The sequence below is a fragment of the Panulirus ornatus genome, chromosome 45, assembly GCF_036320965.1.
Source record: "Panulirus ornatus isolate Po-2019 chromosome 45, ASM3632096v1, whole genome shotgun sequence".
In the NCBI taxonomy this organism is placed as follows: domain Eukaryota; kingdom Metazoa; phylum Arthropoda; class Malacostraca; order Decapoda; family Palinuridae; genus Panulirus; species Panulirus ornatus.
In genome coordinates, this window is record NC_092268.1 from 4,008,913 (window position 1) to 4,023,912 (window position 15,000).

Below are 15,000 nucleotides of genomic sequence, written 5' to 3' on the forward strand. Positions count from 1 at the left end.
CAGGGGAGGCCACTACCCCAGTGTTTACCCCAGGGGAGGCCACTACCCCAGTGTTTAACCCAGGGGAGGCCACTACCCCAGCCAGTGTTTACCCCAGGGGAGGCCACTACCCCAGCCAGTGTTTACCCCAGGGGAGGCCACTACCCCAGTGTTTACCCCAGGGGAGGCGGGTGGTGAGAGAAGTATGTGGAGAAGTTTATGCCTGGGTTCAATACTGGGCCTGGACACCAGCTGCCACCACCACCAGCTGCCTCACGTCCACCAGCTGCCTCACGTCCACCAGCTGCCACCACCACCAGCTGCCTCACGTCCACCAGCTGCCTCACGTCCACCAGCTGGACACACGTCCACCAGCTGGACACACCACCACCAGCTGCCTCACGTCCACCAGCTGCCACCACCACCAGCTGCCTCACGTCCACCAGCTGGACACACCACCACCAGCTGCCTCACGTCCACCAGCTGCCACCACCACCAGCTGCCTCACGTCCACCAGCTGGACACACCACCACCAGCTGCCTCACGTCCACCAGCTGCCACCACCACCAGCTGCCTCACGTCCACCAGCTGGACACACCACCACCAGCTGCCTCACGTCCACCAGCTGGACACAATACCACCACCATCACCAGCTGCCTCACTTCCACCAGCTGGACGCACCACCACCAGCTGCCACCACTACCACCATCTTACACGTACAACACCACCACCAGCTGCCACAACCAGCCCTACAACTGGCACAATAACATACAACATGAACTGGATACAGTGAGAGAGAGAGAGAGAGAGAGAGAGAGAGAGAGAGAGAGAGAGAGAGAGAGAGAGAGAGAGAGAGAGAGAGAGAGCAATATTGATAGATTGATAGATAGATTGATTGATTGATTGAAAGACAGATAGATAGATAGACTGATAGAAAGACAGATAGATAGACTGATAGAAAGACTGATAGATAGATAGACTGATAGAAAGACTGATAGATAGATAGAAAGACTGATAGATAGATAGACTGATAGAAAGACTGATAGATAGATAGACTGATAGAAAGACAGATAGATAGATAGATAGACTGATAAAAAGACTGATAGATAGATAGACTGATAGAAAGACTGATAGATAGATAGATAGATAGATAGACTGATAGAAAGACTGATAGATAGATAGACTGATAGAAAGACAGATAGATAGATAGACTGATAGAAAGACTGATAGATAGATAGACTGATAGAGACATAGATAGATAGATAGACTGGTAGAAAGACAGATAGATAGATAGACTGATAGAGACATAGATAGATAGATAGGCTGATAGAAAGACAGATAGATGGATAGACATAGACTGATAGATAGACGAGACTGATAGAAAGACATCGATGGATAGACAGATAAAGAGATAAGACTGATAGGAAGACATCGATAGATAGACAGATAGATAGGCAGACGTTTTGCAAGGGGCTGTATGTATGTATGTATGTATGTATGTATGTATACACGAGCCAAAAGTCGCCTCTATAATGTCCTCTCTCTCTCTCTCTCACTTCCCTCTCCCTCCGCTCTCACCCCGTCCCCTCCCCTCTCCCCCACGGCATCTTCCTCCCCAGGGGGGGGGGGAGGGGAGACATTGATTTGTCATTCTGTGGGGAGGTTGTGTCCAGGTTGTGTGTATTGGAGAGCTCCCCACACACACACACACACACACACACACACACACTGGCCACCTCAACTCACGCCTTACCCTTCATTCTTTACTATTTACCGTGACATAAACTTACTCTTTATGGCCACTCGTATTTATTGGTTTGTGTGTGTGTGTATGTTTGTGTGTGTGTGTGTTTGTTTGTGTGTGTGTGTGTGTGTGTGTGTGTTTGTTTGTGTGTGTATGTTTGTGTATGTGTGTGTGTGTGTTTGTTTATGTGTGTGTGTGTGTGTATGTGTGTGTGTGTGTGTGTGTGTGTTTGTTTATGTGTGTGTGTGTGTGTGTGTGTGTGTGTGTGTGTGTTTGTTTATGTGTGTGTGTGTGTGTGTGTGTGTGTGTGTGTGTGTGTGTGTGTGTGTATGTGTGACACGTCACCAGGAAACGTTTACGTCCCCCCACCCCACCCCACCCCCAGGTGTCTTGAGAGAATGTGTGTTGAGGGTTGGTAACTTGTCCCACTCACACACACACACACACACAAACACACATACACACAAACACACACACACACACAGACACACACACACACACACACACACACACACACACACACACACACACACACACTGTGTGGGTGTAGTTAATGACGGGTGTTGGACACGGGGGGGGGGTGTAGAGGTGTGAGTGTATGGGACATCCCACCTGGGACACCTGGGATATCCCTCCATATCCGCTTGTTTATATCTTTGTTGTTTCTTATCCCAAAAAAAAACTGACTCGTGTGTTTTTGAGTGCAGCAGGTGATGAAGGGCTAGGGCATACTCCCTGATCGTGTACTGTGGCCTGTGGTGGCCTTATATCCTTTCCCTTCCCCCCCCTCACCCCTCACCCCTCACAACTCGCCCCTAACCCCTCACCCCTCACAACTCGCCCCTCACCCCCTCACCCCTCACCACTCGCCCCGCTCAATCTCGACCCCCAATTACGTGGTTGGGTCGTTAAGGGGAAGTGGCCGTGGGTGGTGGCTGAAGATCTCTCACAACCTCACACACCACAACTACAACCTGGCCGCCATCTTGTACAACTACAACCTGGCCGCCATCTTGTACAACTGTTGTTGTTGTTGTTGTTGTTGTGTTTCCTTTATTAGTTGTGTTGTGATGCACAACACGTAGCCTACGCCACGTGCCATGTTGTTAAGCCAAGATCTACAACCATCTATCATATATATATATATATATATATATATATATATATATATATATATATATATATATATATTCTATTTATTTATCATACTTTGTCGCTGTCTCCCGCGTTAGCTAGGTAGCGCAAGGAAACAGACGAAGGAATGGCCCAAGCCACCCATATACACATGTATATACATACACGTCCACATATACATACCTATACATCTCAACGTATATATATATATATATATATATATATATATATATATATATATATATATATATATATATATATATATATTAATATTTTCCTGGTTGTAATATAAAAGTTGTGTGTTGTTGGAGCATGAAGTGTGAGGTGGGAGAGTCATCACAACTTTCTATATCGCTGAGCAAGATTAACGTTCATCACAACTTTCTATAACCCAGATAACGTTACAAAGTTAGAAGACGTAGCTCTGGCCTCTGCCTCGCTATTCTCCTCCTGGCTCACACATGTCCACCACCAAATGGCCACACAAGAACTTAATTCTTTCATAATTTCTTTACTTGTTCACTTCTGGAGGGGCCAGGGGTACGTGCCCGGGGTGGCAACACTGTTGGGGTGGTGGGCGTGGGGGGGGGTATGTGGCCGGGGTGGTAACGCTGTTGGGGTGGTGGGCGTGGGGGGGTATGTGGCCGGGGTGGTAACGCTGTTGGGGTGGTGGGCGTGGGGGGTACGTGCCCGGGGTGGCAACACTGTTGGGGTGGTGGGCGTGGGGGGGTACATGCCGGGGTGGCAACACTGTTGGGGTGGTGGGGGGGGTATGTGGCCGGGGTGGCAACACTGTTGGGGTGGTGGGCGTAGGGGATATGTGGCCGGGGTGGCAACACTGTTGGGGTGGTGGGCGTGGGGGTATGTGGCCGGGGTGGTAACACTGTTGGGGTGGTGGGCGTGGGGGGGTACGTGCCCGGGGTGGCAACGCTGTTGGGGTGGTGGACGTGGGGGGTATGTGGCCGGGGTGGTAACGCTGTTGGGGTGGTGGGCGTGGGGGGTACGTGCCCGGGGTGGCAACGCTGTTGGGATGGTGGGCGTGGGGGGTAGGTGCCGGGGTGGTAACGGTGGGGGCGTGGGGGGTGGGTGAACTGTTGGGGTGGTGCGTGGGGGGTACGTGCCGGGGTGGCAACGCTGTTGGGTGTACGTGCCCGGGGTGGCAACGCTGTTGGGGTGGTGGGCGTGGGGGGTACGTGCCGGGGTGGACCTGTTGGGGTGGTGGGCGTGGGGGTAGTGCCGGGGTGGCAACCTGTTGGGGTGGTGGGCGTGGGGGGTACGTCCGGGTGGCAACCTGTTGGGTGGTGGGTGGGGTAGTGCCCGGGGTGGTCAACGCTGTTGGGGTGGTGGGCGTGGGGGGTACGTGCCGGGGTGGCAACCTGTTGGGGTGGTGGGCGTGGGGGGTACGTGCCGGGTGGAACCTTGGGGTTGGGGTGGGGAGTGCGGGGTGGCCTGTTGGGTGTGGCGGGGGGTAGTGCCGGGGTGGCAACACGTATGTCCGAAAAACAACAATATATTTAATGTTTCTTATAATTTTCTTTGTTAGGTGTCCGGGGTGGTAACGCTGTTGGGGTGGTGGGCGTGGGGGGGTACGTGCCCGGGGTGGCACACTGTTGGGGTGGTGGGCGTGGAGGGTACGTGCCCGGGGTGGCAACACTGTTGGGGTGGTGGGCGTGGGGGGGTATGTGCCCGGGTTGGCAACGCTGCTCCGACACAAACACAACAAATATAATCTTTAATTGTTTTCTTATAATATTTTCTTTGCTTGGTCGTGAACTCAGGATGACATGTTAGACAAATTATTTAATAAAACTCTTAGAAATAAATATGTAAGAGAGGTAAATAAACATGTAAACAATAAACAACGAACATACACAACCAAACTTCCCACACAATCACAAAACATTTTATATATATATATATATATATATATATATATATATATATATATATATATATATATATATATATATATATATATATATGGCAGACAGTATGAATTATGTACATGTGTATATATGTATATGTCTGTGAGTGTATATATATGTATACTTTGAGATGTATATGTGTGTGTGTGGACGTGTATGTATATACATGTGTATGAGGGGTGGGTTGGGCCATTTCTTTCGTCTGTTTCCTTGCGCTACCTCGCTAACGCGGGAGACAGCGACAAAGTATAATAGAATATATATATATATATATATATATATATATATATATATATATATATATATATATATATATATATATATATATATATATATATATATATAACCCGTTTGTTGAGTTGCTTGGCTAAAGCTGTGACATATATTTTTCTAAGTCACGAGCCAGAACTTAAGTATCTAAGTAAAATTACTTAACAAACCACACAACTTAAACAGGATCCACACTTAAGTTGATCTCTCTCGATGTTGGATAAGTAATGTACGTTTTGTTAAGTACGTGACCGAGACTTAATTAAGTTACGACCAAGGGTAACTTGAGGGTGACGGACCGACGGAACGGAACGGGACGGATGGAAAGGAACAGAACAGAACAGAGGGACGGGACGGAACAGAACAGAGGGACGGATGGAACGGAACGGGACAACGGAACGGATGGAAAGGAACAGAACAGAACAGAGGGACGGGACGGAACAGAACAGAAGAGGGACGGGACGGAACAGAACAGAGGGACGGAACGGTACAGAACAGAGGGACGGAACAGAACAGAACAGAGGGACGGAACGGAACAGAACAGAGGGACGGGACGGAACAGAGGGACGGAACGGTACAGAACAGAGGGACGGAACAGAACAGAACAGAGGGACGGAACGGTACAGAACAGAGGGACGGAACAGAACAGAACAGAGGGACGGAACAGAACAGAACAGAGGGACGGGACGGAACAGAACAGAAGAGGGACGGGACGGAACAGAACAGAGGGACGGAACAGAACAGAACAGAGGGACGGAACAGAACAGAGGGACGGAACGGAACAGAACAGAGGGACGAAACGGAGTAGAACAGAGGGACGGAACGGAGTAGAACAGAGGGACGGAACGGAACAGAACAGAGGGACGGGACGGAACAGAACAGAGGGACGGAACGGAACAGAACAGAGGGACGGGACGGAACAGAACAGAGGGACGGGACGGAACGGACCAGAGGAACGGAACGGAACAGAACAGAGGGACGGAACGGAATAAAACAACGGACTGGAACGGAACAGAGGGACGGAACGGACTGACATCACTAGGGACAACACAGATGGCTCTGCCAACAGCTGGTGGACAACACAGCTAGTGAGTGAGTGACCGCAGGCGGCGGCGGCCGCACCACGCTAACAGCTGGACCAGCGGAGCCGCATGTGGCCTGCGGCAGATGTCTCCGACGCCAATTATAACTTTATCGTTTCATTTATGATTCCGGCTGCGGCTGCGACCGTGGCTGCGGCAGCGGCTGCGGACACAATTTACCGAGTCTGGTTAAAAGTTTGTGTTGGTGAAATGTGGTGTTGGGGGGGGGGGGCAGTGCTGGACGGTAGTATAAGGTGGTGGACGGCAGTATAAGGTGGTGGACACGGTTATAAGGGGGTCGACGTCAATATAAGGTGGTGGACGGCAGTATAAGGTGGTGGACGACAGTATAAGGTGGTGGATAACAGTATAAGGAGGTGGACAGCAGTATAAGGTGGTGGACAGGGTTATAAGGGGGTCGACGTCAATATAAGGTGGTGGACGACAGTATAAGGTGGTGGACAGGGTTATAAGGGGGTCGACGTCAATATAAGGTGGTGGACGGCAGTATAAGGAGGTGGATAGCAGTATAAGGTGGTGGACGACAGTATAAGGTGGTGGACAGGGTTAAAAGGGGGTCGACGTCAATATAAGGTGGTGGACGGCAGTATAAGGAGGTGGATAGCAGTATAAGGTGGTGGACGACAGTATAAGGTGGTGGACAGGGTTATAAGGGGGTCGACGTCAATATAAGGTGGTGGACGGCAGTATAAGGAGGTGGATAGCAGTATAAGGTGGTGGACGGCAGTATAAGGTGGTGGATAACAGTATAAGGAGGTGGATAGCAGTATAAGGTGGTGGACGACAGTATAAGGTGGTGGACAGGGTTATAAGGGGGTCGACGTCAATATAAGGTGGTGGACGGCAGTATAAGGTGGTGGACGACAGTATAAGGTGGTGGACAGGGTTATAAGGGGGTCGACGTCAATATAAGGTGGTGGACGGCAGTATAAGGAGGTGGATAGCAGTATAAGGTGGTGGACGACAGTATAAGGTGGTGGACAGGGTTATAAGGGGGTCGACGTCAATATAAGGTGGTGGACGGCAGTATAAGGAGGTGGACGGCAGTATAAGGTGGTGGACGGTAATATAAGGTGTTGCATAGCAGTATAAGTTGCTAGACGACAGTATAAGATGGTGGACGGCAGTATAAGGTGGCAGCTGACCTCGATTTCTATATCACTGTGCCATGAAGATAACTCCCTGATCTGTTTACTTGTTATTATTTACCTTAAAACGTAAATAATTTATCCCTAGACGTAAGTGATTTATCCTCCAAGACTTGTATAAGACCTAACCTAACCTAACCTAACCTAACCTAACCTAACCTAACCTAACGCGGGAGACAGCGACAAAGTATGATATATATATATATATATATATATATATATATATATATATATATATATATATATATATATATTTATATATAGTCTTAATCGGGCGTTGTCGTGTATCTGGAAATGGTCAAATTCATTCGTTCCCAAACTCAGTTTTAACTTGTACATTTCTATTTATAATTCAATGACCCACAAGGGTGTCGTACTTTGACCTTTTGACCTCGAGACAAGTTGACCTTTTGAGTCGTGACCTGTAACTGTGTGTGTGTCGTCATCATAACTTGTGGTAACATGAACCCACAACTTAGAGACAAGGTTGTGAATAGTTCAACACAAGGCATGTATGAGTATGTACAACCTTTACCTGTTTGACTGCCTAACTATGAATCATTTTGTATTCTATGTTGAATACTGACCGAATATTCTGTTTCGTGTTGAATACTGTCTGAATATTCTGTCTCTTGTTGAATACTGACCGAATATTCTGTTTCGTGTTGAATACTGTCTGAATATTCTGTCTCTTGTTGAATACTGACCGAATATTCTGTTTCGTGTTGAATACTCTCTGAATATTCTGTCTCTTGTTGAATACTGACTGAATATTCTGTTTCGTGTTGAATACTGTCTGAATATTCTGTCTCTTGTTGAATACTAACTGAATATTCTGTTTCATTGAGTAGTCTGAATATTTTGTCTCTTGTTGGATACTGACAATATTTTGTCTAGTTGAATACTGTGTGAATATTCTGTTTCATTGAATACTGTCTGAATATTCTGTCTCTTGTTGAATACTAACTGAATATTCTGTTTCATTGAGTAGTCTGAATATTTTGGTCTCTTGTTGGATACTGACTGAATATTTTGTCTTGTTGAATACTGTGTGAATATTCTGTTTCATTGAATATTGTCTGAATATTCTGTCTTCAACAACCCCCCCCCTCCCTTCCCCCTTGTTGGCTTCAACCACAACAACCCCAAACCCCTTCCCCCAGGGCGTGGTTACCCCTCTAACCCCCACAACCCCCCACAATAACCCACTGATAGAATAACCCACTGAGAGAATAACCCACTGATAGAATAACCCACTGATAGAATAACCCGCTGATAGAATAACCCACTGATAGAATAACCCGCTGATAGAATAACCCACTGATAGAATAACCCACTGATAGAATAACCCGCTGATAGAATAACCCACTGATAGAATAACCCGCTGAGAGAATAACCCACTGATAGAATAACCCACTGATAGAATAACCCACTGATAGAATAACCCACTGATAGAATAACCCACTGAGAGAATAACCCACTGAGAGAATAACCCACTGAAAGAATAACCCACAGATAGAATAACCCACAGATAGAATAACCCACTGATAGAATAACCCACTGATAGAATAACCCACAGATAGAATAACCCACTGATAGAATAACCCACTGAGAGAATAACCCACTGAGAGAATAACCCACAGATAGAATAACCCACAGATAGAATAACCCACTGATAGAATAACCCACAGATAGAATAACCCACTGATAGAATAACCCACTGATAGAATAACCCACTGAGAGGATAACCCACAGATAGAATAACCCACTGATAGAATAACCCACAGATAGAATAACCCACAGATAGAATAACCCACTGATAGAATAACCCACAGATAGAATAACCCACTGATAGAATAACCCACTGATAGAATAACCCACTGAGAGGATAACTCACAGATAGAATAACCCACTGAGACAATAACCCACAGATAGAATAACCCACAGATAGAATAACCCACTGATAGAATAACCCACAGATAGAATAACCCACTGATAGAATAACCCACTGATAGAATAACCCACTGAGAGGATAACCCACAGATAGAATAACCCACTGAGACTAACCCATTGATAGAATAACCCACTGAGATGTTCACCCACTGAGAGGTTCACCCACTGAGAGGAGGTTGTGTTTCAGATGGGGTTCTTGGAGGTTTTACGCCCCCCAGAGATAGACGATACGCAGAGTTCTGGTGACGAAGTGGTGACGGAGGGGGACAGGGCCGTGCTCAAGTGTGTGGCCACGGGCCACCCACTGCCTACCATGACCTGGGTCAGGGAGGACTCTGCCACCATCATGGTCTCTGATGGTCTTATCACCAAGCCAGGTACGTCCAGGGCACGGCAGGAGGTACGTCCAGGGCACGACGGTAAGAGGTACGTCCAGGGCACGACGGTAGGAGGTACGTCCAGGGCACGATAGGTACGTCCAGGGCACGGCAGGAGGTACGTCCAGGGCACGACGGTAGGAGGTACGTCCAGGGCACGACGGTAGGAGGTACGTCCAGGGCACGGTAGGTAAGTCCAGGGCACGGTAGGAGGTACGTCCAGGGCACGACGGTAGGAGGTACGTCCAGGGCACGGTAGGTAAGTCCAGGGCACGGTAGGAGGTACGTCCAGGGCACGACGGTAGGAGGTACGTCCAGGGCACGGCAGGAGGTACGTCCAGGGCACGGGAGAAGGGACCAGGGCACGGTAGGTACGTCCAGGGCACGGCAGGAGGGTCCAGGTACGTCCAGGGCACGGCAGGAGGTACGTCCAGGGCACCTCATCTTCCCCTATTGTTTGAGACAACCTCCCCTCCCCCTACAGTATACCGCAGTGGTGAGCATGTCATCTCCCCACAGCGTCGTCGTAGGAGGGGGAGACAACCTCCCCTCCCCCTACAGTAAACCGTAGTGGTGACCCTGTCCTCTCCCCACCTCCTACAGTATACCGTAGTGGTGACCGTGTCTTCTCCCCACCTCCTACAGTATACCGTAGTGGTGACCCTGTCTTCTCCCCACCTCCTACAGTATACCGCAGTGGTGACCCTGTCTTCTCCCCACCTCCTACAGTATACCGTAGTGGTGACCGTGTCTTCTCCCCACCTCCTACAGTATACCGTAGTGGTGACCCTGTCTTCTCCCCACCCCCTACAGTATACCGCAGTGGTGACCCTGTCTTCTCCCCACCTCCTACAGTATACCGTAGTGGTGACCGTGTCTTCTCCCCACCTCCTACAGTATACCGTAGTGGTGACCCTGTCTTCTCCCCACCCCCTACAGTATACCGCAGTGGTGACCCTGTCTTCTCCCCACCTCCTACAGTATGCCGCAGTGGTGACCCTGTCTTCTCCCCACCTCCTACAGTATACCGCAGTGGTGACCCTGTCTTCTCCCCACCTCCTACAGTATACCGCAGTGGTGACCGTGTCTTCTCCCCCAGTGTCGTCGTGGGAAGGGGAGATCCTGGAGCTGAATCGTGTGTCCCGGGACGACATGGGAGCTTACCTCTGCATCGCTCGCAACTCCGTCCCTCCCCAGGTGTCCAAGCGGGTCCTACTCCACGTCCACTGTACGTATGGCCAGGGGAGATAGTGTGGCCAGGGGAGATAGTGTGGCCTGGGGTGATAATGTGGCTAGGGGAGATATTGGCAAGGGGAGATATTGTGGCCAGGGGAGATAGTGTGGTCCGGGGAGATAGTGTGGCCAGGGGAGATACTGTGGCCAGGGGAGATAGTGTGGCCTGGGGAGATAGTGTGGCCAGGGGAGATAGTGTGGTCAGGGGAGATATTGGCCAGGGGAGATAGTGTGGCCAGGGGAGATAGTGTGGCCAGGGGAGATAATGTGGCTAGGGGAGATAATGTGGCTAGGGGAGATATTGGCCAGGGGAGATAGCGTGGTCTGGGGAGATAGTGTAGCCAGGAGAGATAGTGTGGCCTGGGGAGATAGTGTGGCCAGGGGAGATAATGTGGCTAGGGGAGATATTGGCCAGGGGAGATAGTGTGGCCAGGGGAGAGAGTGTGGTCCGGGGAGATAGTGTGGTCAGGGGAGATAGTGTGGCCAGGGGAGATACTGTGGCCAGGGGAGATAGCGTGGTCAGGGGAGATAGTGTGGCCAGGGGAGATAGTGTGGCCAGGGGAGATAGTGTGGCCAGGGGAGATAGTGTGGCAAGGGGAGATAGTGTGGTCAGGGGAGATAGTGTGGCCAGGGGAGATAGTGTGACCAGGGGAGATAGTGTAGCCAGGAGAGATAGTGTGGCCAGGGGAGATAGTGTGGCCAGGGGTGATAATGTGGCTAGGGGAGATATTGGCAAGGGGAGATATTGTGGCCAGGGGAGATAGTGTGGTCCGGGGAGATAGTGTGGTCAGGGGAGATAGTGTGGCCAGGGGAGATACTGTGGCCAGGGGGAGATAGCGTGGTCAGGGGAGATAGTGTAGCCAGGAGAGATAGTGTGGCCAGGGGAGATAGTGTGGCCAGGGGTGATAATGTGGCTAGGGGAGATATTGGCAAGGGGAGATATTGTGGCCAGGGGAGATAGTGTGGCAAGGGGAGATAGTGTGGTCAGGGGAGATAGTGTGGCCAGGGGAGATAGTGTGACCAGGGGAGATGTAGTGTGGCCAGGGGAGATAGTGTGGCCAGGAGAGATAGTGTGGCCAGGGGAGATAGTGTGGCCAGGGGAGATAGTGTGGCCAGGGGAGATAGTGTGGCCAGGGGAGATAGTATGGCCAGGGGAGATAGTGTGGCCAGGGGAGATAGTGTGGCCCTGATAATTGTTTATATATTAATTTATATTTGTTCTTAGTTCTTGTAAGTGTTCTTAAATCATATAAATGATAACTTTATTCCTTGTAAGTGTCAATAACAATTATAAGTAATTTCAGTTCTTGTTAAGTTACGTAGTTATTATAAGTGTCCAAAGTTCTTAAAAGTAGTTTTAAGTGCTTCCTCGTGCACTTGGATTTTATAAGTACTCATAACCGTAGTTCTTGTAAGTGTTGTAGTAAATTGAATTTTTGTAAGTGTACTACTACTGTCATCCCCCCCCCCACTAACCTCACTATCACCCCCCCACTCACCCCAACCTCACCCCCCACCATCACCCTATCAACCCCCCAAAACCCCACCGTCACCCCATCGTCACCCCATCACCCACTAACCCAACGTCACCCCATCATCACCCATCACCCACTAACCCCATCATCACCCCATCACCCACTAACCCCATCATCACCCCATCACCCACTAACCCCATCATCACCCCATCACCTACTAACCCCATCATCACCCCATCACCCACTAACCCCATCATCACCCCATCACTCACTAACTCCTCTCCCCTACAGTTCACCCCATCATCACCCACTAACCCCTCTCCCCTACAGTTCACCCCATCATCACCCACTAACCCCTCTCCCCTACAGTTCACCCCATCATCACCCACTAACCCCTCTCCCCTACAGTTCACCCCATCATCACCCACTAACCCCTCTCCCCTACAGTTCACCCCATCATCCACGTGCCCAATCAACTGATTGGCTCCCCCTACGGAAGTGACGTCACACTGGAGTGTAAGGTGGAGGCGTCACCCAAACCCGTCACCTTCTGGCAGAACAGCCAGGGTAAGTGCTGGTGGTGACAACACTGTTGGCAGTGACAGCACTGTTGGCAGTGACAACACTGTTGGCAGTGACAGCACTGTTGGCAGTGACAGCACTGTTGGCAGTGACAACACTGTTGGCAGTGACAACACTGTTGGCAGTGACAACACTGTTGGCAGTGGTGGTGACAACACTGTTGGCAGTGGTGGTGACAACACTGTTGGCAGTGGTGGTGGTGGCAGCACTGTTGGCAGTGGTGGTGGTGGCAGCACTGTTGGCAGTGGTGGTGGCACTGTTGGCAGTGACAGCACTGTTGGCAGTGACAGCACTGTTGGCAGTGACAGCACTGTTGGCAGTGACAACACTGTTGGCAGTGACAGCACTGTTAGCAGTGGTGACAGCACTGTTGGCAGTGGTGACAACACTGTTGGCAGTGACAACACTGTTGGCAGTGGTGGTGGCAGCACTGTTGGCAGTGACAACACTGTCGGCAGTGACAACACTGTTGGCAGTGGTGGTGACAACACTGTTGGCATTGGTGGTGACAACACTGTTGGCAGTGACAACACTGTTGGCAGTGACAGCACTGTTGATAGTGGTGGCATTGTTGACTGGTGGCACTGTTGGCAGTGGTGGTAGCACTGTTAGCACTGTTGGCAGTGGTGGTGACAGCACTGTTAGCACTGTTGGCAGTGGTGGTAGCACTGTTGCAGTGGTGGCATTGTGAGCACTGTTGGCAGTGGTGGCACTGTTGGCAGTGGTGGTGGCAGCACTGTTGACAGTGGTGGCTTTATTAGCACTATTGTCAGTGGTGGCACTGTTGGTGGGTTGGGGTGAGTGTTAACAACCCTCCCTGTGTTGGAAGTGGTGGCATTATTGTTGTGTGTTTGATGGTGTGGTCAGTTGTAAGTTGGCACACTCACCCCACCCCATCCAGTGTTGGTAGTGGTGGCAGGCCTCTCCTGTTAACAGTGACCACCCACTGTCGTTGACAACGTTGGTAGTTTAAGTTGGCAATAAGTGTTTTTTTAAGTGTTTATAGTAATGTTTTATTTTCTAAGTGTTGTCTGACAACGTAAGATGTGTGGTTATTTACCAACAGTGTTGGCAGTGATGATATAATTGGTTTTAGTGTTGGTAGCGCTGACAACGTGTTGGTAATGTTAATAGTTAACTACCAGTATGTTGTTAACAACTACCAGTAGGTTGTTAACAACTACCAGTAGGTTGTTAACAACTACCAGTAGGTTGTTGACAACTTCCAGTATGTTGTTAACAACTACCAGTAGGTTGTTAACAACTACCAGTAGGTTGTTAACAACTACCAGTAGGTTGTTAACTACCAGTAGGTTGTTAACAACTACCAGTAGGTTGTTAACAACTACCAGTAGGTTGTTAATGGTTGTATTTTGTTAATATTAACAGTTAACTACCAGTAGGTTGTTAACAACTACCAGTAGGTTGTTAACAACTACCAGTAGGTTGTTAACGGTTGTATTTTGTTAATATTAACAGTTAACTACCAGTAGGTTGTTAACGGTTGTAATGTTGTAGGCCACATCTACCAACCCCCATCCCACAACTTCATTAGCTTTAAGCCTGTACACTCAATCAGCCCTTACAACCACCAGCGGTTGTAAACCAATAACAACCCCCCCTAAGATAACAACCCCCCTCCTCACCATTAGTTATAACAACCCGTATGGTTATCTTACCTACCAAACATAACTATAATAACTTATTATTTTATCAGATAGGTAATAACTTCTTACATCCAAAATCACAACATTGTTGTTCATGTTAAAACATACCTACAACGCTTAATGACCTAATTAGGTGATTAAGGCGAGGTTGTTAGACAGTCTGACCCCGTGTTGTTCCTATTAACACGGACCTACAACCCTTGATGACCTAATTAGGTGATTAAGGCGAGGTTGTTAGACAGTCTGACCCCGTGTTGTTGCTATTAACACGGACCTACAATCCTTGATGACCTAATTAGGTGATTATGGCTGGGTTGTTAGACAGTTGTTGCTATTAACACATACCTACAACCCTTAATGACCTAATTAGGTGATTAAGGTGGGGTTGTTAGCGATAGAGAGTGTGACCC

The 15,000-nt window shown here is 49.1% G+C and overlaps 1 protein-coding gene across 2 annotated transcripts in view; it reads left to right on the forward strand.

The window, feature by feature from the left end:
* The window catches only part of LOC139762836 (lachesin-like), a 217,368-nt gene that overhangs the window by 192,974 nt on the left and 9,394 nt on the right, over nt 1–15,000 (forward strand). For both annotated transcript variants that reach the window (XM_071687990.1, XM_071687991.1), the window contains 3 exons: nt 9,444–9,633; nt 10,733–10,861; nt 12,789–12,908. In XM_071687990.1, the coding sequence (XP_071544091.1) occupies nt 9,444–9,633; nt 10,733–10,861; nt 12,789–12,908 (439 nt within the window). The remainder of the gene's footprint in view (nt 1–9,443; nt 9,634–10,732; nt 10,862–12,788; nt 12,909–15,000) is intronic.